The 27,728-nt window shown below is 37.0% G+C and overlaps 1 protein-coding gene, 1 non-coding gene and 1 pseudogene across 2 annotated transcripts in view; 1 reads left to right on the top strand and 2 right to left on the bottom strand.

The window, feature by feature from the left end:
• The window catches only part of Bcap29 (B cell receptor associated protein 29), a 49,247-nt gene that overhangs the window by 17,267 nt on the left and 4,252 nt on the right, over positions 1–27,728 (bottom strand). Inside the window, exons 4-6 of the mRNA XM_063238295.1 lie at positions 20,155–20,305; positions 18,802–18,937; positions 14,117–14,225 (exon numbers count right to left, since the gene is read on the bottom strand). Of these exons, the coding sequence (XP_063094365.1) occupies positions 14,117–14,225; positions 18,802–18,937; positions 20,155–20,305 (396 nt within the window). The remainder of the gene's footprint in view (positions 1–14,116; positions 14,226–18,801; positions 18,938–20,154; positions 20,306–27,728) is intronic.
• Positions 5,145–5,670, top strand: LOC106027693 (mitochondrial import inner membrane translocase subunit Tim9-like; annotated as a pseudogene).
• On the bottom strand, positions 10,858–10,990 carry LOC111756901 (small nucleolar RNA U109). The gene has a single exon (XR_002791284.1). It is a non-coding gene; the product is annotated as a small nucleolar RNA U109 (small nucleolar RNA).

The raw sequence follows: 27,728 nt of genomic DNA, 5'->3' as shown, positions 1-27,728 counted from the left end.
ACTTAGGGTGTTTTGCATGTCTCGTGTTTTTCTAGATTCTTACCATACAGTATAAAGATAGCTACAGTCTTTGCTCTCATTTTCTGGTGGATTAAAAAGACCCAAGTGGCCAATCAACTAACAGTGGTGCTGATGTCACGCAGAAAAGTCACGTACGGTGATAGGCCAGAGACTTTACAAACTCATCAGACCCCTTTGTCAGGAAGTTTCTCTACAGAGGTGAAATTCAAGTGCATGTGAGTTTGGTCTGCTTCTAGCACCCAGAAATGATGACACTGCGCTAGGAAGGAGCATACCTAGAGTCTAGGTCTTAGTTTTCAAGTGCTGTTCTATACTGATAGCAATCAAGGTTCAACGGAGAAAAGAGAGATCCAGGAACGGGGAGGGGAAAAGGGCAAGCAGCCTGGAACATCTGGGGATAGTAGAGAGTGTTCACAGGACAGTGGAGGCATGCCAATGAGCCACCTTGCACAATGAAATACAACGCTCATAATGAATCATAACTGCGGAGTAAACAGACAACTGGGGGGAACAGGGAAAGCTCCTCCTTACAGTAAAATGAGATCTAACAAATACAGGACGACAAAGAAGAAACTAGAAAATCGTTATTTGGAAAATTATGTAAATGGTAAGAGTATAATATGAAAAGAATGAAAGAAAAAAGGCAAATGTAAAATGTTATCATTTGGGGAACCAACTGACAGGTACAGGAGAAACTGCTTTCCATTATTCTTGCATGTTTTTTATGTTTGTGATAAAAAGTTAAAAAGAAACAAAGAAATTTTGCTATCATGTACAGCAGAGAATTGGGGAAGTAACTGGAAGGGAACCGGGGATACGGGAAGTTTTTTACGTATTTATTTTTAGATAGACGAGGACACTGTAATATGATGTGAAGTGAAAGGATAACTACAGACACAAAGTTCTTAAGAATGATAGTGGGGTTGGGAAAACAGTAAAGGAAAGGCTGAAACTTCATTCTGTGTAACCCACGGCCGGCAGAAGTCTCCATGGGAAGAGAAGGAGGGAAAAGACGAAATTTTTTTCTGACATAATTCATTGTATCCACTGAAGCAGGATGCATTTTGAATTTTGAAGCTGATGTGAGAAGACCTAAAACAGTTTTTTAAAGTGAAAAAGTGAAGGTTTCAGAGATGTGCAGCAGAATTGTCAAGCAGTGTGGAAGGTGCACTTGAATGTAATGCCCATTTACTGTGCCTTTTTCTAAGGGTTATAAAGGGAAAGAAAAGAGAAGGTGACAAAAACAACAGTTTATTAAAAACAACTATGATGGATCATGGCTTGTAAATGGGGTAAGGACGGAAGAGAGGGTATCAAAATCAAGGATTAAGGGCGAGATTTATTAGTATCTGGACCTGGACACTAACAGGTGAAGGCTAGGGGTACATAAATGTACATGTGGCCTTTGTCTTCTGGGCACTTACAATCTAGTAAGAAAGACAAAAAGATAAACCACACAGGCATAAGAAAGAATGGGAGGAAGACCTCTACCAGCTTAGAAGGGAAGGGGCTCAGGATGCCACCTCGGGATGGCGACACGCAGCTAAGGATGAGCAAAAGCTAGTATGCTTGTGCTCAGAAAAGTCGAGGAAGGACATCTAGGAAGGCCTGACCTGTAGGTGAAAAACAGCGAAACATTAATGTTACAAGCCAGGATACTTAATGAAGTATAAATTTTCAGTTGGACAAGGCTGGAGATGAACTTTGGGGCCAGATCACAAGAGATCACATTTCCATCTTGAAGCACTATAAAGACAGGAGTCGGTACAGAGTTTTAAACAGCGGAGAGGCAGGACTGCACCGTTGACACACTGGTCCGGAGGTGGCACACGGAGGTCAAACTAATGGTGGAGAAATTAAACTGGGACACACTTCGGCTGACTGCTAGCTTGGGATGAGTCAGACGCTTAGAACAGAGAACAGAACAAATATAAATAATAATGCTGGGAGCCGGGGTTTAGCTCAGCTGTATAAGTGCCTGCTTAGCAAGCGTGAGGTCATGAGTTTGATCCCAGCCCCTCCCAAAAAAATAAAAAAATAGCCAACCATAATTTGAATTTTTCATTAAAGAACAAAGAATTTTTCCCCTTCTTTTTGTGTATTTCTCAACCTACCTACCTTCTGGAGGTGGGAAAGTGATTTGGGGTTTTAGAAAAGACAAGAACTTATGGCATGCTGAGATACATATCCTGGTTCTCTAGGCTAGGGCACTGACAAACAGACTTTCTAATAAAAGTAAGCTCCACTATGTACTGCTGAAGGAAGCATCAATAAAGTCACAAAAACTTCACAAATCTTAAGTTGCTAAGTAATGTATGCAAGAAAATAATTTTAGTCTCCCAGTGCATTCATTTTCCAACAAAAGGCTCAAATTTATCCTTTATCCCTTTGGCAAAGAATTACTGCATTGTGTATAAATATCACACTTTCTTTATCTATCTAGAAACCACAATATTATGTGAAATAAATCAAACACACAAACTTAAAGATCAGTTTCTCTTACACGAAAAGCCTGAAGTATAAATAATTTAAAGAGCAAAATAAAAGAAAGAATCAGGAAGCTAGATTTTTTTTGTCAATGGAAAAGAATCTAAAGATGGAGGGAGGGAGGGGAGAGGGGAAAGGAAAGAGAAGTAAACAGAAGATGTGTTATGAACAAGTACCAACTCCCCACAATGAATGTAGTCACTATGTACTGCAAACATGTACTAATAAAAAATACATATTCATTAGAAGATAATTTTGGTTTGCTATTAAGCAAACAGTAATTATTATAAACTGCATTACTATGCTGATTGAGCTTAAAAATCAGGATGTACTTTATAGGCAAAGCACAGTGTGAGTACAGACTATACAAGCTGCTTTCATAAGAGAATGAGCAATTTTGTGTATATATGAAAAATATGTGAAATCTAGACATACCAATTGTCTTAGTTATTTTTCTAGTTGCTGGGACAAAATACCTGAGACTAATGTTCTCAGCACAGCCTTACTTATAATGGCAAGGTAGTTTTTATTATTTAAAGGGGGAAAGGTTTATTTAGCTCACAGTTTGCAGAGGTTTCAGTCCAGAATTTGTGGCTCCAAGGCAGGGTGGCAGAGAGGCAACCATTCACAGTAGTAGAAGACAACAAAAGCAACACATCTTTTACTGTCCCTTATCCTACACACAGGCCACCTGTCCTACAGCACTCACACCCTTAATCCCAGCACTGCACAAAGAATTAACCACATACTCTCGACTCCGCTACTTCTGAAAAAGTCCCATCTAAAACTGTATGAGGCTTTGGAGAAGCATCTAGACACAAACCATAAAACCAACCCATTGTATATGAAAATTGAAGCAATCGTTCTCTTTGGTACAAACAACTACTTTTACACAATAGCATCTATAACTTTTTTTTGGTACTACTGGGGATTAAACATAGGGCCTTCATACTGACATACATCCCCAGTACTTTTTTTTGGTACTTAGGATCGAACTCATAACCTCATGCTTGGCAGGCAGGTGCTTATGCCATTAAGCTAAATCCCCGGCCATGTCCTCAGTTCTTTTTGTTTACTTTAAAATTTTGAGACAGGTCTTGCTAAGTTCTCCCAGTTTAAGCTCAAACTTGTGACCCTCCTGCCTACAGTGCTTTGCATTACAGATGTGTCACCACGCCCAGAGAGCATATACAATTTCTTAAATCATCTAATCAATATTCACTTAGTTAGGCAAAGTACTTAGCAAAGTATAACTATTCAGTATAACCTTATTTATATTGGCAAGGTACTTTCGTTTATTTGAAGGCCCTAACTAGAGTCACCAAACAATTCTGTAGAGGGTCAGTTAGTAAATTATTTTTAGTTTTTCAGGCCATGCAGACACTGAAAAACTTCCAAATATTCTAACAAAAATAAGGATATAGACTGGATGTGGTCCGTAAATTTTTTGGTTTATCTTAGATTATACACTTATGCTGTAAATGTGCAGAATGAGAGAATGGTCCATATTATACAGCAGGCCCTCAGGACTCCTCTTTAATTGGATCTGGAGGTGTGAGGACTGCCAAGGATGATGAGCACCAGACGGATTTGGCTGAGCAGGGTGGCGAATCACAAGGGCATGAATGCTGACAACTTCCAGCTTGCATGACTAGTCCCAAACAAATCACTAGTACTGGGACAAAATTTTTACATCAGAATTCAAGAGTAGAGAATTCTACAAGTTTTGAGACAGTTGAGTACCAAGAAAACATTCTCTGGGAACATCATCCTGGAAAACATTCTCCTCCTTCACTCTAGCAGTAATTGTTATAAAAGCAGTAAGGGCTAGATGGGTAGATGGCACAGCGTGACGTGGTCTCGCCACCTCCAGAGCACCTGTTCCAGCTGGCTGCCTGCTGTTCACTTCAGAGAGGCCAAGCTGAGAATCATGGAGAGAACATTTGCAGAAGATGGGGACACTGCTGGACGTCCACACAGGCACCTCTAAAGCAAACTTGCTGGGCCTAAACTACCTGTTTCCAAGGCTACAGCTGAACAGAAGAGAGCTATTACTATACTTCACTTTTATAAACCAACTTCTAATTAATCAGTAAATGAACACTGCAAACACCTACCACTTCTTGATGTACCACTACTGATTGGGCTGTGAGAGGCCTTGTCTTTCAATTTAGAGTGCCTATGACACATTTTACCTTGTTTCAGTACCTTCTCATTATGCTATGGAAAGAAGGTGATAGCAAATAGCTCTAAAGATGTACCATAGAAAAATTAACTCCAACTTTGAGAACATTTGAGAAGACCAAATGTCAGAAAATTTTTTCCAGATTGAAAGTTAAACTACACCTTTTATTTCAGTCATTTTTTATTTAGTCTGAAAGATTTTATGAAAGAAGTAACAAATAATGGTTACCACCATTATTGAATGGTTTCACCAGCCTCTGGCCAAGGCACCTACTTTAACCTCGCCCGTTCACCTGCCTGCATCCCTGCCGGTAGTGGGCTTAGCCCCGCAGCCTTGAGGGCCGCGGTGACGGAGGAGGAAATCAGGCTTCGCTGGCCATACTGAGCAGAGGCTGGAGAATGCAGGAAGCTCATGTGTCACAAAAGGCGACTCATAAATAAACCAAAAGAATATGGCTTTACAGATATCGCAATCCAATTAGATGCAACAGTTTAGGGAATTCCCGGGAACCTATAATAAACTTACAGAAAACTGCTTTTTGGATTGTGTTAAGGCTTCACAATGAGATGTAAAATCTGAAGAGATCACTTGTTCAGAATAGTGTGTACAGAAGTATTTAAAAGTGACACAGAGAATATCCATGAGATTCAGGAGTATCTCATTTAGCAGACTGAAGCCCTAGCTGCTAAAGCAGGACTCGCTGGCCAATCGAGAGAGAGAAGTCCGGATAGGTGGACTTGGGGTGGAGGCTGCCCTAGCAGTGGCCCTGGAAGAGACGATCTGGCTGTGGGATCCCTGGAGGTGGTGGGCACTGTGCTAAACCATCTGCCACGACTACTTGGCAAGTGGAAACTGCCAGCAAACCCAAACTCCTGCTCACAGGAGTAATCAAAGTAGAAGGTCTTATAGTCCAGTGAAAATAATAAGAGCATAATACCATTTACTGAGCAATTCTTCAATTGTGACTGTTAACATGAAAGGAAAAGATGTGCTCAATCATGTAAGAGAAAAAAATTATTACTGAGAGATAAATGGAAATATCTGAGAAAAAAACAAATAACAGCAGTTTACTGGGTGTTAACAGATCACACACTGAAGTATGTATTGTATACACTACACTTTAGAGTAAAGGAACTTCTTCAGAGTACACTCACAGCTAATAATTGAAAGCTGGTCTCAACCAAGACTGAGTAACTTCAGATGTCTAATCAGTAAATATATATATAAACCAACAAAAGAATTCTCCTGTACAGAAATTTTAATGTGTGACATTTACTTTATTCTGTCTTATCTAAAACTGTGTACAAGTTATTTGGCAAAGGATTGTCTCTGATTACACACTTTCTTACTAGAAATTTGTTGCTTCCTCTATACCCACAAGGGAATACATTTGCACTTCTAAATACGGTTCTCATGGACTCCCAGATCTTATCCCAGCTTTCAGGTTTGTGGGTATGGAATACTACACAGCCATGAAAAACACAGGTTGGCGCCAATGTGCATACGCAATGACGTACAGTGAGTTGAATGTAGTTGTTCTGAGGAGAGAAACTTCAGAAGCCTGCCACTTTGTACTACAAGCCTTACATTACTGTTGGTGCAGGGAAAGAGTTTAGAGAGTCTTATTTTATTTCCTTAAAATAAAAATGCTAACAATGATGATGAAAAGAACACGTTGACTTCTCAAGTCACCTCCCTTGCGAAGATTTATTATTCCATACGAATGGATCCAATTTTCTAAATAACAATATCCTCTGATTCCATGGAGCAATGGCTGTTTACTGGCACACACTCTTTTCTTCTTCCCCCACTAGGACACCGCAGAGAGTTAAGGACTGAAGACTGGTGAGCTAACATGCTGGGTCCTGTCCTGATATGTGCATGAAAGATGTTTTGAAGTCAAGAATATGATTTAATTAACCACCTGCTGAACTTAAGAAAGGGAAAGGGAAGTTAGTGTGAAAAGTTTTCTCTCATAAAAACTAAGCAGAATTCATGGGTCAAGAAGCCAACAATGAAAACAGTTCTTGCTTTTCCTCCAAAACAGATCACATATTAGTTCACAAAGCCTGATTAAATAAATACAAAAGAACTGAAATCACTCCACAGATACCAGCAGTACACTGAAACTAGAAATCAATCATGAAACCACAGACAATTTATAAACACTGGAAACAATACACTCAACGGATCACTAAAGAAATCAAAGAAGAAATTAAACAATTTTTGGAATCATATGACAATGCCAAAACAACACACCAGGACCTGTTGGACACAATGAAAGCAGTCGTAGGCGGACAGTTTAACGCAGTCAATGCTCACATTAGAAAATCAGTGAGCTCAAATAAGTAACCTAGTGATGAATCTCAAGGTATCTGAAAAACAACAGTCCAAACTCAAACTTAGATTAGAAGAGGAAATCTTAAAGATCAGATAAGAAATTAATGAAATTGAGACTAAAGAAGCAATACAAAGGATCAAATTAATCAAATAATTAACTCTTTGTAAGAATAAATAGAACAGATAAACCACAGCTGGACACCGATGCAGTCCAGAAGACTGTTAGTAAATGGTGTAAAAAACTGTACTCCAACAAACTGGAAAACACTGAAGAAACAGATTCTTAAATACCTATGAGTTATCAAAACTGAACCAAGAAAGCATACAAATTCTGAACAATCTAGGAATAAGAAATGAAACTGAGGCAGTCATAAAAAACCTACCAACTAAGAAAAGCCCAACGTCTGATGAGTCCACTGCAGAGCGCCAATATTCCTCAAACTCTGCACTGAAACTGACAAAACCCACATGATTCTATTAACAGATGTACAAAAAGCATTTGTCAAAATTGCTTGACAAAAAAATCTTTGGGCAACAATACCACTCACTTATCAGATTAGAGTAATACATGCATACTAATGTTTATAACAGCACAATTCATTATAGCTAAATCTTTGAAGCAGCCTAGGTGTCCCATCAGCAGATGAACGGATAAAGAAAATGTGGCTGCTTGTGGTGGTCCATGCCTGTTAATCCTAGCACTCAGGAGCTGAGGCAGGATGATCCCCATGAGTTCAAGGTCAACCTGGATTACATGGTGAATTCAAAGCTAGCCTGAACTACTCAGGGAGACCCTGTCTACAAACAAACAAACAAACAAACAAACAAACAAAGTGGTATCTATACATAATAGAATACTAAAATATAAAGAGGGATGATTTGAATCATTTTCAGGAAGGTAGAGACAACTTGAAACCAATGTTACGTGAAATAAGACACATAAGCTTAAATATTGTATAGTTTCTCTCATATGAGAAATCCAAAATATAAATGAAATAGTGTATACTGCAAAATGAAAGACAGGGGAAACAGAAAGACAGATCTTGTGCTAATGGAAAGGTCATCTAGAGATGGAGGGTTGGGACAGGGAAACATGGACAGAATTGGGATGTGCTGTGAATATGGACTAACTACCCACAATGAGTCTGATCATTACATATCTACAGATAGAAGAGAAAGCAGGGAGGGGATTAAAAGGGATTAAGATGTGTTAATTACATGTGTCATCTCCCTAAAGCAAACATAAACATTATACACTGCAGACACATATAATAAAATTGTAAAAAGTAGTTCTCAATGTTCAGTTTTGCTTAGTTACGTTATTTGCACTCATATAAAAACATTAAAAATTCACTAATCTGTTCCCTTGTTTTGTAGAAAAATGTTGCCTCAAAAGGGTCAATGATAGGGGCTGGGGATTTAGCTCAGTGGCATAAGCACCTGCCTTGCAAGCAGGCAGTCGTGAGTTCGATCCCCGGTACCGATAAAAAGGAAAAAGACAAAAAACAAAACAAAACAAAAGAGTCAATGATGATCAAGATTACCACTGTGTTCTCACAGACCTCATAATTCATGTAACAGTGTAAGGTCAAGCAAACACTATCCTCAAAGTAAATTCAGGGATAGAGCCAGGTCTAGAGACACATGCCTGTAATCCCAGAATTTAGGAGGCTGAGGCACAGGATAGCCATGAGTTTGGAGCCAGTCAGGGCTACGTAGTGAGTTCAGGGCAAGCCTGAATTACATAGCAAGATTCTACCTCAAAAAAAAAAAAAAAAGTTAAGGATACAGTCAACTAGATAATTTAAAAAAATACTATTCTGATTACCAGATTTAGAAGAAAGCCAAAGAAAGAAAATTCCAAACAACAACAACAAATACCAAGAAAAATCTTTTGTACTGGGCACATTCCTCTAATCCCAGCACTTAGAAGACTGAGGTTGAGACAGTAGAAACTACAAATTCAAGACCAGCCTAGGTTACAGAGAGAATTCAAAATCAGCCTGAACTACATGGTGATAACCTGTCTTGAAAAACAAAACAAAAACCAATCCAAAATTCATGTAGAAAATAAACTCCAGAAAAAAAGTCATTTATTGTACATGTTAAAGGTAGCCCTATGTATTCATAATTTGGCTAACTTTTTTTCTAATTTAAAGTATTTGAGACTAGAGTTGTCCAGCTTAACTTTTATACCTCATCAGGTCATAAACAAAAAAAGTGGCTGCAAGCTGATAATTATTACAAAAGTACTGTATTTGTCATGAGGTCCTTTAGTGAATATGCCCAGCCAGGTAGGAAAGAAAGCAGTAGGAAAGAATACCCAGGTATGCAACGAATCACCCTCCCTCAGGTGGGCTCTCAACTGACTCCACAATGGACTCCACTGCTTCCTGGGTGCTGCCTCAACAGGCTGCTCGGTGAGGGGCTCTGCTCACTCACAAGGGTACTGCTGATTCACTCACTTTCCCGCCGATCCAAGTCCCTCAACACATTTATGGAGCTGCACTTCCTTATACCCTTATTCTCTGAACATTCGTTTACTCAATATGCACTTAGGTTAGTCTGCACTCACCTTTTTTGGTAGACTAACCCAAGTATGAGCAGAGGAGGAAATGAATCCCAATCACTTGATGTATGTAAGTTTTACCCACCTACCTGAACTACAAGCTCTTCAGCGAACAGTCTGCCCTCTCTTGCTCTTCTCTATACAGATTATAAAGCTTTTCCTAGGGATAAACCTAAGTTTTGCTTGTGTATATTATCAGTGATATATGCCATATCTTTGTATTTGTCTTAAGTTACGACCTTCACCATAGCTATTAGTTTTGGTCACTGCAAGACACTTAAATGGTCAAAGGTATTGGAAATGGGTAAGAAGCTCAAAGAAATGGAAAATGTCACAATTTAATGGGAATGCAACAAGGAACCAAACAGGGTCAAACACTCATTACATATTCATCTCAGGCGAGCAGTCCTGCAGAAAGCAGGCCTACGGGGCATACCAGTAACATCAACCAGCTGTGAAGCTAATAGAGAAATGAACTAATAAATAAAAATCTTTGTTTACCAAACTGAAAAGGGTCTGTCATAGATTTTATTGCTATTAAAAATGAATACACTATGAATACATGTTGTCTGTTGCTACTTCTGTCATCTACATCTATTTTCTTTTTTATCACTATTTTTGGTGGTACTGGGGATAGAACCAACCCAGGAGCTGACTCACGTATGCTCTGTGCCATTGCTTTTCCAGTTAATAACAGGAGAGCAGATGATGAAGCAGTAAAACTTTCAGATATGTAAAAAGAGGAGAAAAAGCATGTATCTTTTTCTTATTCAAATTATAAAAATTCATTGAAAGGTAATAAAACAAAAGATATAACAACAAAGTTATATCTTACTGATATAACTTCAATTTAAAGGTAAATGAGTTTATGTCCACAAGAATTTACAACTGTATAGTATCCTTAGGTTAGACTTTGAGAATTTGTTTTTAGATGGACATATCAGTCATTTATTTCTAAAGCACTGAAAACTCTAGTTTTAAATCTGTATACAAAGTCTATGTTATTCTTAAGATTCAGGAGGCACACATTTAAAGAGTTTTACCTTACAACAGCAATTCCCTTGTATTTTCCCATCTTGTCTGGATTTTCAATTTTTCTTGAAAAGCATTTCAACCATTTTTGCCCCTTGGTTCCTATGTTGATATTTTAAAAAACTCAAACATATTCAAAAGGTAGCAAAAGTGGTATGTAAAAGGAATTTTTAATTTTTTTCAAGGAAGTTCAGGTGATACAAAGTGTTTATTTATATACACTTTGTTTAGACACATAAACTGCCCCACAGCCTCTACTATAAGACTGACATCCCTAAAAACTGCTTTTGCAATATGGCATATTATAGATTATTTCTGTTTTTGATGGTGTCAAAAGCAGGCAAAGCTACGCACAGCTCAGTCAGTCCGTCCCATCTACTTTTGCCACCCCCTAGATGCATGCAAGCGAATGCTGCATGTTTCCTCTAAGTTTATAGATGCCAGGAAACTATTTACTTTAAGAACCAGGAAGGGCCCTTTAAAGACAACTTCCTTAGGCAGAAGATTTTCTACAATATACAGGCCTATTTCCATTACGAAAGCTTGTGAGCCGTGTAAATTCCTTAAAGGTTAGAATCTCATTTTTCTTGGCAGTACCCTTTCCCAGTTACGCCACGTACTGGGATATCAGAGTTATTGTTAAATGGATCATTTAAATGACACATGAGGTCCTTTACACCTGACTAAGTAGTGTTGATTGTAAATTAGGTGCTCTGGGATACGCCTGCTCTCTTGAGGTTTTCTACGGTGACAGTACTATACTGAAGCATGGGAACAGTTTATTAACCAGTTAAAATGTGAGCTGGTGATTTAAAGCTGATGGAGACGCTGTCATTACTGATTCAGTGTTCTTTTTTTTTTTTTTTTTTCCTTTTTATCGGTACCGGGGATCAAACTCATGACTGCCTGCTTGCAAGGCAGGTGCTTATGCCGCTGAGCTAAATTCCCAGCCCCTTGATTGAGTGTTCTTAATAGTTGCTTCCAGAATGCCACTTTCCCAATTTGAGAGTGATCAGATTAAATACAGCTTTGTATTTACACTTTATTTTCACTAATACATTTGGGAGAAAATGTTGCTTTTAGATTTAACAAACACAAAGATTAAAATGAAAAGTCATGGAATACAGCCTATTGCTGCTATTAAAAAAACCACATTGCTTTTTACTCAATTTCCAAATTGAAAAGTTATTCCTAAAAACTTTCAAGCACGGCCACCCTAAAACCCTCAATTATTACAAATCAATGAATATTTTAGAAAAAGTGCCATTGTGTATAAAGCACTGTACAGCTGAATCATCCAAACCCTATTCCAGTAATTGATATAATTTCTTTGTTCTTGCCATCTTGAATTTAACTGGTATTAGTCAAGAGACCAAAGCCAAAGTAATACTTTCTTTGGAGGTAGAACTTTTGAAGTTCTCAATATCATTAAGAACATTATCTTAAAAAATCTAAATAAAAAGTGCTCATAAAATATTACACTTCTCACAGGAACCAAACAGGACATACTCAAACAGGCAAAAGCTGCTTTTACCTCCACACTGACTTACTTTGAAAGTCATTGCACAGTCTGTATTTTATAGATAAGCTAATATGTCTTGTTATCAGATTATAAACACAATGCCTATATCGTCAAATAGTGTATTTTCCCCAGACACCCAATCATCTTTTGAAGACATACTTATGTAAGACAGGGTTTAGTTTCATTCCAGACTTAAGAAGTTAAAGAGCAAACTACCTCAGAGTTGGGAATTTTGAAAGGTAAAGAAGAAACTAAACTAGCCAAGGTTAAGACAGATGTAGCAAGCACAAGCCTTTTATTTTTGTGCCACCTATTTACAATATAGGAAAACATCCTTAGCAGATGTGAAACAAACAAGACTTTGAAACAGTTTTTCTTTCCTTTTTCTTCTTTCCTCCCTCCTTGCCTCCCTTCTTTCCCTTTTTTTAAATTTCCTTCCTTTTTAAAGCTATTTTGGAAACAGCACTTTTTATTGTCTTAAAGGGTTAGCACCTTTTTTGGTGGTACTGAGGACTGAACCTAAGCCCTTTGCAATGAGCTGCAGAGTCCTTTAAAAAGTTTTATTTTTATTTTGAGACAAGGTCTGGCTAAATTGCCCAGGCTGGGTACAAATTTGTAGTCCTCTTGCTTTAGGCTCCTAGAGTGCCAGGATTATAGGTGTGAGCTAAGGGTAGATGACTACTACATTCACTTTCATATAACTGTTAAAATTTCTTAATCATGTCTAAATAATTTGTAAATTAAAATGCAAGAGCACTAAGTAAACACACTCTTGAATTTCAGGCTGAAGTATATGCCAACCACGTAATATTCCATCTTGGCTAGAAGGGTAATTTTTTTTTTTTTTTTTTTGTCTTTTTCCTTTTTATCTGTACCAAGGATCAAAATCAGGACTGCTTGCTTGCAAGGCAGGTTCTTATGCTGCTGAGCTAAATCCCCAGCCACGGTAATTTATTTTTTAACTTACTACCTCTAAACTATCTTCTTTTTCTTCAATGGCTGTTCAGTAATAGCAGGCCCATATATTACGGAGAACTTTTACGATGAGAGGCCTCCTTAAAAGAAACCTAAATTTACAGGTAGTGGAAAGGTGTCTGATTCAATTACTAATATTCTCCACTTTATCCTCAAATTAAAGCAGAACAGATATGAAACTAGAGCAAATCTTCGCATTAATCCTTACTTTTAACTCTATAGATACAGCTCACAGGTTGCCCAGTATCTGGCCTTATGAAGGAACATCTGTTACTACATGCAGAAGTGTTGCTGGGATTCAAAGAAGGATCTGGGTAGTTCAGATACTTTTCTGAACTATGCAGTTACAGGTAATAATACCTTGCTCTTTGACTAGCAAAACAACATACAGAAATATGTATTTGCTTTAATGTAGACAAAATAACGGGTTTTACAGAAATGCAGTCCTGATGTTTTGCTTCAAGACTATATAACAATGCCTTTTGGGATAAGGCCTCACATCCAGGTGGGTGCTTATTCTATGCCTATCCATTTCTTTCAAGGAACACTTTCTTTTTATCTAGTGGATATGAAATACTAGAGCTTGAGATAAGCAATGTATCTCCATGTAATAAAAGCAGTATATTTTCCTGTTCTCTTAGGATTGTTTCTATAAAAGAATATATGATGGAAAAATGTGACTCATTTTAGAAAAGTATGTTTATAAGTAACTTCCAAGAACACAGCCCTTTGGCTAAGGCAGGAACATTTGTATTTACAACACAGAACTGAAACACCTACTTGTTTTTCAGTACAACAGAACATGTTTCTCTTGGCGGAAACAATGTTTTATGTTAGTATTTGAACAGGAATTTATAAATAGGTCACCCTTAATATTTTGGCCAGAAGGACATTTAGGCATTAGTTTTGTTTTAGGGAAAACAGTGAAATGAAACAGCATAAAACATGTTAGTCTTTTTACTTTTTCACATGCACACACAGTTACCATCTGAAGTCTTCTTTAATTCAGTTTTCAGTTTTTCCTGGTCTTCTGCTAGTTTTTTATTTTCTGCTTCCAAAATGTGTTCCTCACCTGGGATAGGGTTTTTCAAGATCTACCACAAAAGGAAGTCAGAGGGAGAAGTCAGCTTACATTGCAATGGGCAGATACGCTTACAGGAAGGAGACCAAGTAACCTGTCTAAATTTACTGGTCTTTATTTATTTGTCCTTTTCAGCACTTTATAATTTCTACAAGGTACTTTTGCTAAAAGAGAGTTAATATTTCGCAAACACATACAAAATTTCTTCTTATGGTAAAATATCCGAAAAAGAAGGTAAGAATTTCTGGTTAGGCTATAATTACAATTACATTTTCAGAATGATTTAGGTAAATAACATGAATCTGTCTTCCCCAATTAAGTGTATAAATCTAAGGAAAGAAAAATAGTTCTCATGTTAATATTGATAGCAATTGGAAGGTCTTCATGTTCTGACAAGAGCTACTTTTTTTTTCCGTACTGGGAACTGAACTCATGACCTTGCGCTTCCCAGGCAGGTGCTTGTGCCATTGAGCCATATTCCCAGCACTATTTAGACTATTTTTATATAGAAAAATTCTATATTTGAATTTAATGTTGTCAGTAAGTGAAAATGACAGGGCCATCTCTATGGTTAGAAAATTCTAATTTCCATTCAACAGTATCCAAATTACTTTTGTTCAGTTAATCCTTCATAATATTCTTTATATTTTAAAATATATTCTGGTATAAAAATATTTGTAGCTTTTCTTTGCTAGGAAAGAAAAAAAAAAGATCTGAATAAAGAAACGACTGAAATAAAAGTACCGGGACTGGGGATTTAGCTCAGCGGCACAAGCACCTGCTTTGCAAGCAGGTGGTCGTGAGTTCAATCCCTGGTACCGATAAAAATGAAAAAGACAAAAAAACAAAAAAACCCCAAAAAACCCAAAAAGAAATAAAAGTACCATGGAGAATGGTAAATGAATGTTTAAAAATAATGCATGCATCCACTTGCATGGGACAGTTGACTAAATAAAGGGGCAGCTTCCATAGTCAAGAACACAACAGGAGAATTTTAAACAGAACTATGAGAATACTATCTACTATAGACTGAATCGAATCATTTGAATCATTTTCTAATGTAAGTGGATACATTCAACAAAAAAGGAGTTTCATGGAGCAAATAACTAATATACATATTTTATAATGTAAGGTACTACAAGGGATGTGAAAGGATGTGAAAGAAACATGCTTTCTACTGTCAAGTAACTTCAATCCAGTAAAAAGGCTAAAACCAGCATAAAATAGCACATGATTAGGCTGCTTGAAGCAGGAATTAAAACTCTAATGTATATATCATATAATCTTTTTTTTGTTTATATGGGGTTTTTTTGTCTTTTTCATTTTTATCGGTACTGGGGATCGAACTCATGACTGCCTGCTTGCAAGGCAGGTGCTTATGCCGCTGAGCTAAATCCCCAGCCCCTCTCTCATGTAATCTTAATTAGGATTATAACTAGGAGATTGAAGTATATTTTAAACTGAAGGAGCCTCATATCTTCTGAAATAAAAATTTTTTCAAAGTGCAACACAAGGAAAAAAATTCCCCAAGCCTCTTTTAATTTGCTGCTTATCACAAGTTTGAAATAATTCTCACTATTATTTCACTGAATTCAGTTCATACAATCTCTGATGATTACCCAAATTGGAAGAGAACCATTGAGCTGTAGGAATTTTACAGTGACTGGTTAAATTATTATGCCACTGACTTAGAAGACTTGGCTTTGTGTCAGTCTAGTAAATAAGCTTTCATTATTGTAAAACTGTCCAGATTTATTATGTGTAACTTCATGCTGGAGAAAGGTCAAGAGCTCTCAAGTCTGAAATTCAATAGCTACCAGCTATAGGAACACAAGTGGTCACGGTCCCACCTACCCTACCCCACCTTGTTAAGTGGCTGGGAAGGAATCAGTGAGAACTGAGCCTTCATCCTGTCATTTTAAAGCAGTTAAATTAAAAGTTGATTGATCTTTCAAAATTATTACCTTTATTTAACCAAGTATCAAAACAGAAAGGGGTCTAAGGCACAAATGAGTCATTTTATAGGCTGGCACAAGAGCTGAAGGCACAAAATAATGCGGCTGCAAGTGTAGATCCTACAGTCAGGCGGCTTGGTTTCAGTTTTCGGTTACTTCTTGGCTGTATGATTATTTGCATGCCACTTCACCTTCCTATACCTCTATTTCCTCATCTATAAAATTCAGATAATAAAGTGGAACCATTGTGAGAATTAAAAGTTAGTATCTTAACTGAGAAGCATTTGAGGTGATACTCGGCGAAGTGTTGATTATTGTTTACAGCTAAGGAACCTTGAAAGCCAGAATGTATGGAGGGAACTTGCCTCTAAGTGCTAATCACCACGTCTCTTGGTTTTCAGGATAATGCTCTTCCACTAGGTAATATACCTCTGACAGAGAATGAAGAGGTACTGTAACAACTGTATCTACCTTGGCTAGTATTTTAAAACCACAAAAAGTATTTAGATACTGAAATCTTTGACATTCTCACCTATAGCCTTCTTGTCACTTTACTGGTCAATTACTTCACTGTGAGCACTGAGTGTTCAGTTTATAGACTTCCTTCCCACTGTGCACTGCGTCCACCCCAGCCTATCTGTACTTCCTCTGATGGATCTAGGACCACTCAAAAGGTCACAGCTATATAAGAAGCAGGGAACTATGATAGCATGGGACAAAAGGAAAGGAAAGAAAAGGAAAGGGAAAAAAAAGGAGAAAAGGATTATAGGAACCAGTGACCATCAAATAAATATCCATGCAAGGGTAACTGGCTTTTGCTAACAGTTCCAGAAATGCTTTGAAGATGGTGATTTTTTTTTAAACATAATGATGTTTATAATTTTAAATCCATAAGGGTACATGATGAATACTTCCAGTAAGTACATGGCTGTGTGTCTTTGAGTTTATAGTCATCACATAGTAATCAAAGCTTCTAGGACTATGGTTTTATTTTTATCCTACGAAATGGGATTACACCTATAAGCTCTACCTATTATTTATTGAAATAACCTCAAGGTAAAAAGTGAAGTTATTATGTTACTGAAACATTCCAAAAAAGCAGAAAATGGTACGTTTGTTTGCTTTTAAATACAGAAAATACCAACAGCTTGATTTCTAAAAACTGTACTTACAAAAGGAAATTTACAAGCCATCAACAGATCAATGCTTTTTCTTTTCTTTTTTTGGTACTGGGAATTGAACTCACAACCTTGTGCTTGCCAGGCAGGCGCTATGCCACTAGCTATATCCCTGGCCCAGATCAATGCCATTTCAAAATGGGACAAAACAAAGCAAAACAGAAACTAATTCTTATACTTTAAAAGGTTCTTTAAAAGATGCTGGTGATGGTCAGCTTAAAGAAACACTTTTGAATTCTGTTTCTATGAAGAAAGATTTTAAACTTTTTGTTACAGACTGTGACAAAAACTTTAATAAGTAAAATATGTGTTTTGAATGGGTGATCATAATAGTGTAGCATTATTCCTTTTGCTAGTAGTTTTGCATCATTTAATAGATTTTAGAAAGCTTTATATTGTGTCACATAATACTTAACTCATTTAGAATTGATAAATGATAGTGCTTATAGCTCTCTGTGTAAGAGGCAAGGCTTCTGGACTTAACACAATGATTTTAATTCTCTAGGGTAGACTAAAAAAATACTTCTTACATAACTGTAATGTATAATGCTGTTTGCATTTCATTATAGGAAACAATCATATTCCATCATTTTACAAACACTTTTTTTTTTTTGAGACAGAGTCTCAGTATTGCAGTTTAGGATGGCCTTGAACTCACTATGAAGTTAGGCTGGCCTGGAACTTACAGTGATCCATTTGCTTCAGCCTCCTGAATGCTGGGATTACAGGTATGCACCACTACGCCTGACTTAGGAATACTTTCTTTAAGAAAATTTGTCTAACTCCTAAATAGTTCTACTGATTCTTTTTCTTAAGAGGCAATACGAGCATGAGCCTTAATATGTACTAAAGGCACTGCTATGAGATCTGACTCCTACATTTTAAATTTAAGAAAACAATACCCGAATTAATTTTCCATATTTCATTTGTGGCTCTTTTTGGTTAACAGGGTAAAAATAAGTATGTGATCCACACACTTCCTAAATGTCAGGGGAAGGAACGCATAGGGTTCCCAAAGAAAACACATCAGCATCATTAGATTAAAGACTTTAAATATGACTTGCAATCATTAATCTAGCAACAATGAACTCCCTCTCTTTTCTATATAAATGATCTCACTGAAAAAGAAACAGAAATAGAATTATTATAAAGAATTATGTTAGGTTATAAAATAAAATTAATAGTAATGCAGAAATAAAAATTCACAGTCAGAGAATGTTTTATCTTTGAGTCATAGGAAAAGGTCCAATGGCATTAACCTACTGTTGGGAACAAGCAAATCACCAGAACAGCCAAAATACTTTTGAAACAATCATTCAGTAGAATTATATTGTTGTTTGTGGCCATTTTCTACCAATAAATTATGAAAATATTCCTTTTGGTGCTGAAAAATAATACATCACTTCTTTGGGATAGTACACTATTCCTATAAATGATTACAAAGAAAATGAAATACCCGCTTTAGTTTTTCATTCTCTTCCATGAACTTTCTGGCAGCTTTATTAGTATTTTCTGCTTGAGTTTTAAGTACTGTTCTGTTTGTCAGTTCTTTTGCCAGCTGAGTAATAAGTGAAACCAGACGTCTCAACACCCTGAGGAGAAAAAAAATCAGAATAGCTTATACTCAGACTAACCAGCCACCAGAAGCCCTGACTTTAAAATAAACAGCCACAGTCCAGAGACTCGCAGTCAGGCACAGAGGGGTGGTGGAGGAGATGATACTCGAAATGGCACAGATCAAAAAAAAAAAAAAAAGACAAATTTAAGTCTCAGCTAAAGCCTATGTCTCATTCCTTTGGAGTCTCTGTTAGAAAACTAAAATTGGAATATGCAGGGGAATAGACAAATATACAGGTTTAGTGGCACTTTTTCTTTCTTTTTTTTTTTTTGTGCTTCTGGGGGCATTGAATCCAGGGCCTTGTTACAGTGGTACTTATTATTTTTCTGGTAGAGTTCCCCAGCTGGTAATAGTAGAAAGAGGAAAATCTCAATCAGTGTAGCAAGACCAGAAAGAGAAGAAAAAATTTGTGGCCTATGTCAAAATTTACCAAAGAGTATTGTATAAGGCTGGCCAAGCCTAAAAACTGCTTGTTCACATGTTTATGTGTAACTTCCATTGTGAGGAACTGTAATTAATCTCTTCATTATTCATTCTGCAGGTACTTCCTGAAGAACTGTCAAGTGTTAAACACTGAATCAGGTGCTGGAGACACTGCAGAAAATGAACTCAGGGCAGAAAACGCCCTTATGGAGTTTGGATTCTAGTTAGAGGCATGGCTTTAAAACAGTATTTCACTACAACTGTGAATGATGCTATAAAGTTAAGGATATACATATTCCAAGAGAGCAGAAGATCTACCCACTTTGGAAGGAACAACGGCCAGAGCAGTCTCCTGAGAAGGAGCTGAGGAAGAACAGGAGTTAGCCAGATGAAGAGGGAAAAAGACTTGTCAGAGAAAACAGCCTGAACAAAGCCCCTGTGGGAAAGAGCAGGGCACACTGTCACACTCCATCAGGCTTTAGTATAAGCAGAAATAAAAATATAAAAGTGAAAGGGAGTGGGGGACTGTATCAGACACATCAGGGAACAGTGTGAGAGAAGACCCAGAGAGGCAAGGGCCAGGTCATTCAAGGACTTATGGGACTGGCAGACTGTAAGCTGTTGCTATTATTTATTCCAGAATATCATGTGAGGTCTTTTGGTCAAGATGTTAGGACAGTGAAATGACTGTAGCTAAGGGTAGGGGAAAAAAATGAGAAAAGAGAAATCTAAATAATGTTTTAAAATTAAAAGTGTGGTTTTACTTACAGCCAAAAAAATAATGAAAATCCCGAAATGTAAAGATTTCTTTGCGATCTGAAAAGTTTCATCTGCGTATGTTCATAGGCGCTAGTTTTGGCGTTTGAGACCTTTTCAAGGGAATGCGCATAGGAGTATTTCCTTACTTCTCTGACAGCATCTATTACGGAAGCAGAAAACATTACTTTTGGTTTTTAAGAATATAAGATTATTAAAAATAAGAGGCAATTTTAGACTAAAGTATCAAGCTTTTCTATGATGGAGTTTGCTAGGGGCTTTTTTCCTTCAGTACCCAGGGAAGTATCAGGTTCACAGTAGGTACTTTGCAAATGGAGAGTAGTGGCAGACTGCAAATTACTACGGCAGTTTATTTCAGATCACCCAGAGAATTACTATCATACTATTGTTGTCTGCCTGCAAACTATTTTATCCTTTACCCTATCCCTAATAACTAAAATTTAACCTATTAACAGTTAACAGGTGAACTATCTCATTATATCGATCCCAAGAAAGGATACTATTTCTCTTATAGTACTAGCATTCTATTCTGTGTATTACTTTAAATAACTAATATTTTAGAAATAATTGGTAGAACTGAAATTCCCACTGGTATATGTTTATGAAAATGGGGACCTGGCTTGCAGCAGCACACACTTGCCCAACTAGAAGCAGTGGCACTGCCTACTGGACATGTTAGGTAGCTGGTCCTTTGATGCTTCCAGCTGTGATGCATTTCGGATCTAGGGGAACTGTTTCCCTCCAGTAGGAAGTAGATATGAGCTTATTAGGATCTACATTTAGTGCATTCTTAGTCACTAGATTCTTACATGTCCTGGAGATCTGCTTTGGATCTACCAGCAGAGGCAAAAGCAAGTTCTACTACTACCATACTCCTTTCATGTGACACTCAGCATTCTTGGGAAAGCATTTTTGCCACATCAGGAAAAGGATTCTTGTTAGAGAACTGCAGCCATTTTGGCTATTTGACTCTATAGCAGCTTTACTGGGGTACAATTCACACATCAGGAAAACGACCTTTTCAGTATGTTCACAAAGTTACATGACCATCACCATTTAATTTCATAACATTTCCATCATCCCCAAAAGAAATGGTATCCATGCTTCCCTTACTCCAACTCCTAACAACCTTTCTATCTACATGTATACTTTATACAGATAAACTAATCTATTTTCATTCATTAGCATAATGCTTTCAAGGTTCATCTGTTACAGTACATATCAGTACTTCATTACTTTTTAATACATAAATTTTATTTCACTGTAGAGATATGATACTTTTTGTTTACATCCATGCATCAGCTGATGGACATTTGGGTTGTTTCTGCTTTTTGACTATTATGGGAATGCTGTTAAGAATCTCCATGGTCTCATTTTGTGTGGCTATGTTTTTATTCCTCATAGTATATACCTAGGAGTAGAACTACTGACAACACACGTCTCTGTGTTAAACTTTCTGTGAAACTGTTTTTCAAAGCAGTCGTACCATTTTACATTCCCACCAGCAGTGTCGGGCAGTTTCAGTTTCTCCACATCCTCAGCAACATTTGTTACTGTCTTTTTTATTACAGATAATAAAAGTGGCATTTTCTGATGGTTAATGATGTACATCTTTTCAAGTGCTTACTGACCATCTGTGTATCATCTGTGGAGAAATGTGTATTCAGATCCTTCATTCAGTTTTGAAGTTATTTGTTTTATTTGTTCCTCAAATTTCTGTAATTTTTTTCCAAGCCGAGAATGAACACTTTTTTTATCGGTACCGGGGATCGAACTCATGACCACCTGCTTACAAGGCAGGTGCTTATGCCGCTGAGCTAAATCCCCAGCCCCCGAATGAGCACTTATTACATGTAATTAATCCTTCTGTAGTCTTTTGATATAAAATGCCTTTCTATAAAGATGTGACTGAATCAAGCTTAATACTTTTGGTAGGAATCTTTCATGCGTTAAGCCAAATTTGATTACTTAGTTTGAAGAGAATGTATCAGCTGGGGTTTTCCATGCAGACAAAACTGATAATGTGTGTGAAGAGAGGAAGCGGAAAGGAGTGGGGAGGAGATAGGTTAGTTGGTTGATTTTAAGGAATTGCCTCACATGATGACTTGGTAAATCCATAACCTGCAGGAGACCTGCAGGGTAGATGCAGGGGGACAGATACAATTTTCTGGCACAATTCTTTCTTGCTTATGGAAGTCACTCTTGGTCCTGTTAAGGCCTCCACATGACTGGATTATTCCCACCCATATCATGGAGAATATAATTAGCTTTACTCAAAGTCTATTTTATGTTTGTTTTTTTTTTTTGCAATCAGTTTTCCAATTTTGTATCTGAAAAGATGTCTTTAATTTAGCTGTGAAGAGTTTTCTGGTTGTCTGTATAAATTTTAGAATCAATTGGTCAATGTTCACAAAAATGCCCATTGAGTTTTAAATGGGATCCTGCAAAATGCACTGTTCGATTCTGGAAGAATGAACATTTTAATATTGAATTTTCCAATTGATGAAAATATCTCCATTTATTTTGATCTTTTTAAATTTCTACCAGCAATGTCTTTGTAGCTTTTAGTATAGAGTTCTTATATATCATTTATAAAGATTATTTAAGGCTTCTTGGTAAACTTATAAAAGGAATTTCTAAAAGTTTCATGTTCCAGTTGTTTACTATTTGTAGTATAGACTCATAATTTTTGTATGTTGACCTTATACTTTGTGTAATACATTAATTTCTTTTACATAGTACTTTCCTTGAAGATACTTAAGGAGTTTCTACTAAAACAATCGTAACAGCCAGGGGTGGTAGCACAGGCCTACAATCCTGGCACTGAGGCAGCAGGATCACAAGTTAGAGCCCAGGGGGCTGGAGATTTAGCTCAGCGGCATAAGCACCTGCCTTGCAAGCAGGCAGTCGTGAGTTCGATCCCCGGTACCGATAAAAATGAAAAAGACAAAAAAAAAAAAAAAAAAAAAAAAAAAGAAAAACAAGTTAGAGCCCAGCCTGGATGACTCAGTGAGAGACTGTTTCAAAACAAAACACAAAACAAGGGCTGAAGAGGCAGCTTAATGAAAAGCCCTAGGTGTAGCCCTTGTACCACAAAACAAACTCTCCACAACCAAAATCCTATCATCTGCAAATAAGTACTGTTTCATCTCATCCTTTGCAAACTTATTCCATTTTTTTGCCTTATTACTTCCGTTAGAACATTTATTACTTAAATGAACAAAAATAGTAAAAATGAGTATCTTTGCCTTGTTCTCAGTCTTATGGGGGAAGTTTTCAATATTTAAAAAGGTATGATGCTAGCTTAAGGTTCTTTGGGTAGATCATATTCATCACAATAAGAAATTTTCCTAATTCAAATTTATTAATCTAAAAAAATGAGTGAATATTCTTAATGTAGAAACTAGGATCAGTCATTTAAACTGTTTTCTCTAATAAACATTAAAAGCTATAAATTTTCCTGTAAGCAGTGGCTTTAATGACATACCCAAATTTTGATATATTTTCATTATTCACTTCAAATACTTTCTAATTTTCCTTGTGAGCTCTTTAACCCAAGGGCTACTGACAAGGGTCTTATTCAATTTCCAAACATGCAGCAATTTTATGGCATTTGCTATTCATTTCTATTTCATATCATCTGCATGATTTCAATCCTTTGTATTCATTGAGACTTGTCAGAGCACTGGATGATGTACCCAGCCCTTTTAAAAATCCTTAAAAACTTTGAGACAGAGTCTTGCTAAGTCACTAAGTTGCCCAGGATAGGCTCAAACTTGTGATCCTCCTGCTGCAGTCTCCTGGACAGTTGGGATTATAGGTGTGGGTTATCGAAACTACTTAATTTTTTAAAGGGTAAATCTTCGGTAAATTTCTCATTCACAGGACACAGTTCTGTTCTGTTCCTAAGGCCTTTCTGTAATTTTAGTAGAAAAGTTTCAAAGTCTTTATTGAGTCCATCTAACATAACACTCAAATTTCAAACTGGCTCTTCTTGGTAGGCAGCAGGCAAAATTTGTGGTCAGTCCTTGGTGCTTCCTGGTTGTTAATGTCCCCATGAGTCCCTTGGAATCTTCCCTACAAATCTATAGTTCAAGAGTCAACCAAGGACTTGGGGAAGGTGTTTCATACATATCTTTGGTTTTCTTTTGGGATTCTCACCTGTCTTGGGCTTTTCCCCTTAATTTTTGGCCTTTCTCATATCTTTTGAGCAGCCACCTGCCTGAGAGTTGCAGCTGCCCATGCCATGTAGACCGTCAAGTGGTTGGAAAAGCAGCTATATAAAAGGGATCATTTCTAGTGTGACTTCCTCTTTTAGGACAGACTGATCTCTTCTGCTTGCTTTTGGCTACATTATCAAATATTTTTCTCATATTTTACCCAGGGTTCACAATTTTTAATCATGGAAGGGGTCACATAATACAGATTTTCTTTGTCATTGCTAAAAGCAGCACTCCTACGTCTTTTTAAAAAGTAATTTCATTTTATTTAGTTTCTATTTGTGGTACTCGATTTGGAACACAGGGCCTTTCCACTGAACTATATCCCCAGCCCTTTTTTAATTTTCTGCCAAAGGCTTGCTGAATCACTCATTGGCTCAGGCTAGGCTCAAACTTGCAATCTCAGCCTCCCGGAATTTTAACTAATTAAGGTGAAACTCATATCAAATTAAATTAACCCATTTAAATAACAGTAGCATTTAGCATTTCACATTACTGAGTAACCTACATCCATTTAGTCCCACATTAGTATCGCTCCAAGCTAAAACCCAAATAGTATACTCCAAAACTGGAAAATTTTTAATTTTTTGGCTTTATATTTTTATGTTGTTTCTGTTACTGAAGATCCTAGCTTTTAATACTATTAAAACTTACTTGCTCTGTGCTATAACACATACAAAATAGTTTTGAAGTTTCCAACAATATAATTACTAACTGAAGTTTCATATTTTACTATAATTCTTTTTGTTCTTAAAACATAAGCTGCTTGGAAGAATTCCGTGTCATATACTATCAGTCATACTATTTGGTTTGTTTGTTGTGGCTTACTTTCAATTCTAGAGCTTTTTACCTAGCTTCCTAAAATCTGCTGACAGTTTTCTTCTTCTAACTTCTGGGCCAGTTAAAGCAATACTGGTATTATCTGTGTTTTCAAAGTGGTGGTAAAGCTGCTTGCAAATAATCTAGTTTTATGTTCTTCTGAAGTAGTAGTCCTTCATTGCAAATTTATACTTCTTTTTTGAGAACTAGTCTGTAAAAGTTAGCGAGATCTACTGGGATTCACTTGGTAGATAATGTTTTTGTACTCTCACTCCAGGTTTTCATGAGTTTATCTATAAAGATTTATATAAAACAGCCACTTTTAAGTTCTTTAAAAAAAAACAGTACGGGGGAATGACAGGCAAACAAGCATTCTACCAATGAGCCACACCCCAGCCCTTTCTATAATTTTGCGACAGGATCTCACAAAGTTGCTAGGCTGGCTTCAATCTGTTACCCTCATGCTGTGGCTTCCTGAGGTGCTTCCTGTGCTACTGCGCCTGCTTTCCTCTTTTTCTTATTTTCCTCTCCGTGGTATGGGGGGTTGAATTCAGTGCTTTTGTACTGGAAAATACTCTGAGCTCTTTTTCTCTTTTGAGACAGGATCTTGCTAAGTTATCCAGGTTGTGCTCAACCTTGTGATTTTCCTGCCTCAGCTTCCCAAAGTACTGTTTCCTCTATTTAACTGGCAGTTTTCTCTTTATGATTTTTCAAATTGCTCTAATAATATAGTAAGAGCATGTTGACCACTACAAAGCAATCAAAGAAAAATGCTAGTCAATATTAGTGAAGTTTGAGAATAAATGGTTGTATAAACTACCTGTAGAGTAGATCACCTGTACAAAATATTAAGGAAGCTATGTCTGAAAAAATGGAATGGAGTCAATGATAAGGGAACGGTATGACACGTAGTCAATTTTCTATTAAGTCACATGAAGATAGTCTTTTTTTAAGGGTCACATTTATAAAAACTTCCTAATTCCTGGAATGTACTCCTACTAACACTAACCATCCAATCTCTCACCTATAAAGGGTAATCAAAGTATCTCATGAATGTATAAATCTAAAAAAAAAAAAAACTCCCAGTAAAAAACATAACTGCCATTAACTGCCGTGAAATACCTCCCCTTGCATTGAATGCACAAATCCCATCTTTCCTGTCACTTTCTGGAAGTCTTCTTTCAGGAAGACTCTATGAGATATGTTAAAAAATACAGAGATACAGCTGCTAACTGTCATCTAGTGGAAAGGGAGGTTCATGAAAACATTACAGTTTGTTCTCATCCATCTTTTAAATCGGATTTCGCACTATGTGACTTCAGGCTCTTCCCTAAGGTCAAAATGACCATGAACGGTAAACATTTTGAATCTTTCAGGATGCTGAGGCAGCCACAACAGCACGAAGACAATCCTGTAAGGGGACTTCCAGAACTCATGAAAGGGAACACTGAGAACTGTTTCAGAAAGTGACAAGAATGATGGGCTAAGTGTGTCTGAAGTGAAGGTAGTATTCTGAGTGGAATTAATAATAAACTACAAATGTTCTTGAACATTCACTGTATTTTTGATCACACTTTGTACACATTTTTCTGTTTCCTACTTCCTTTCTGACTTAAATTTGTACCCTGATACACACATGCATACACATTGTTAGTACTGACTCTAGGAATACACTTATAACAGTTACTTTAAAGAGACTGAATCAGTAAGAAAAATGAAATATATTCCACAGCAAAATACAAATTAAGCTCAAGTAATCTACTAGTCAAACATTATACATGTCATTTTTGTTTTAGTGGAGGACTCTGCATTACGCATTCCAATGTATTACTGTATGTAAGCCTTAAAACACCTTAAGAAAGCAGGTGCTAGAAATCCATTTTGAGATGAAGACTCTGAAATTTAGAAGTAAGTCCTATCTGGCTGCCCTAACCACCTGTGATGTTAATGGAGCGGAATTACCCATTCTACCTACAGATGTAGGGTCCAGCCAGCTGTCATGATTTGTGGTACTCTGGCTATAGCATTCCAGATGAAGAGGAGTTACCTGATGCTAACTGTCCCTATTTTTTTCTTGAAACTAAAATTGGGATTCAGAGATGGCTAATTAATCCTTATACTGTGTATGTTGTAATGCTAACATCTGGCAGCTATGTGTACCTATTTTCTGTTTTGAAGATGGAGAATCAGAATCCACAGAGATAAGAATGAAGGAAACAAAGAGACAAGCAGGGATGAGAAGGACACTTCAGTTCTCAGAACCAGTCCCTCCCTGGAATATGGCTGGCTTCCTTCCGGGGGCTGCTCTGAAACCTTGTACTTCATTATAATTTCTCCTTGTTCGTGTACACTTTGGCTTCTGGTACATGTACACAAAAGAACCTGAACCACAACTTTTCTTTCTTACACAGATAAGTGGTAGCCTTCAGCAGAAATTCTGAGGATAACTTTGAGAGTTTGAATTTCACAATACTCTTCTAGAGCTAGCTAGAGATGCTGAGATTATCTTTCTCTTTATGTCAAAGA

This window comes from Cavia porcellus, unplaced genomic scaffold (assembly GCF_034190915.1).
Source record: "Cavia porcellus strain 051 isolate PalLab524CR breed Dunkin Hartley unplaced genomic scaffold, mCavPor4.1 scaffold_2, whole genome shotgun sequence".
Lineage (NCBI taxonomy): Eukaryota > Metazoa > Chordata > Mammalia > Rodentia > Caviidae > Cavia > Cavia porcellus.
Note: the sequence above shows the minus strand (reverse complement) of the source record. Positions and strands in the feature narration are given on the sequence as shown.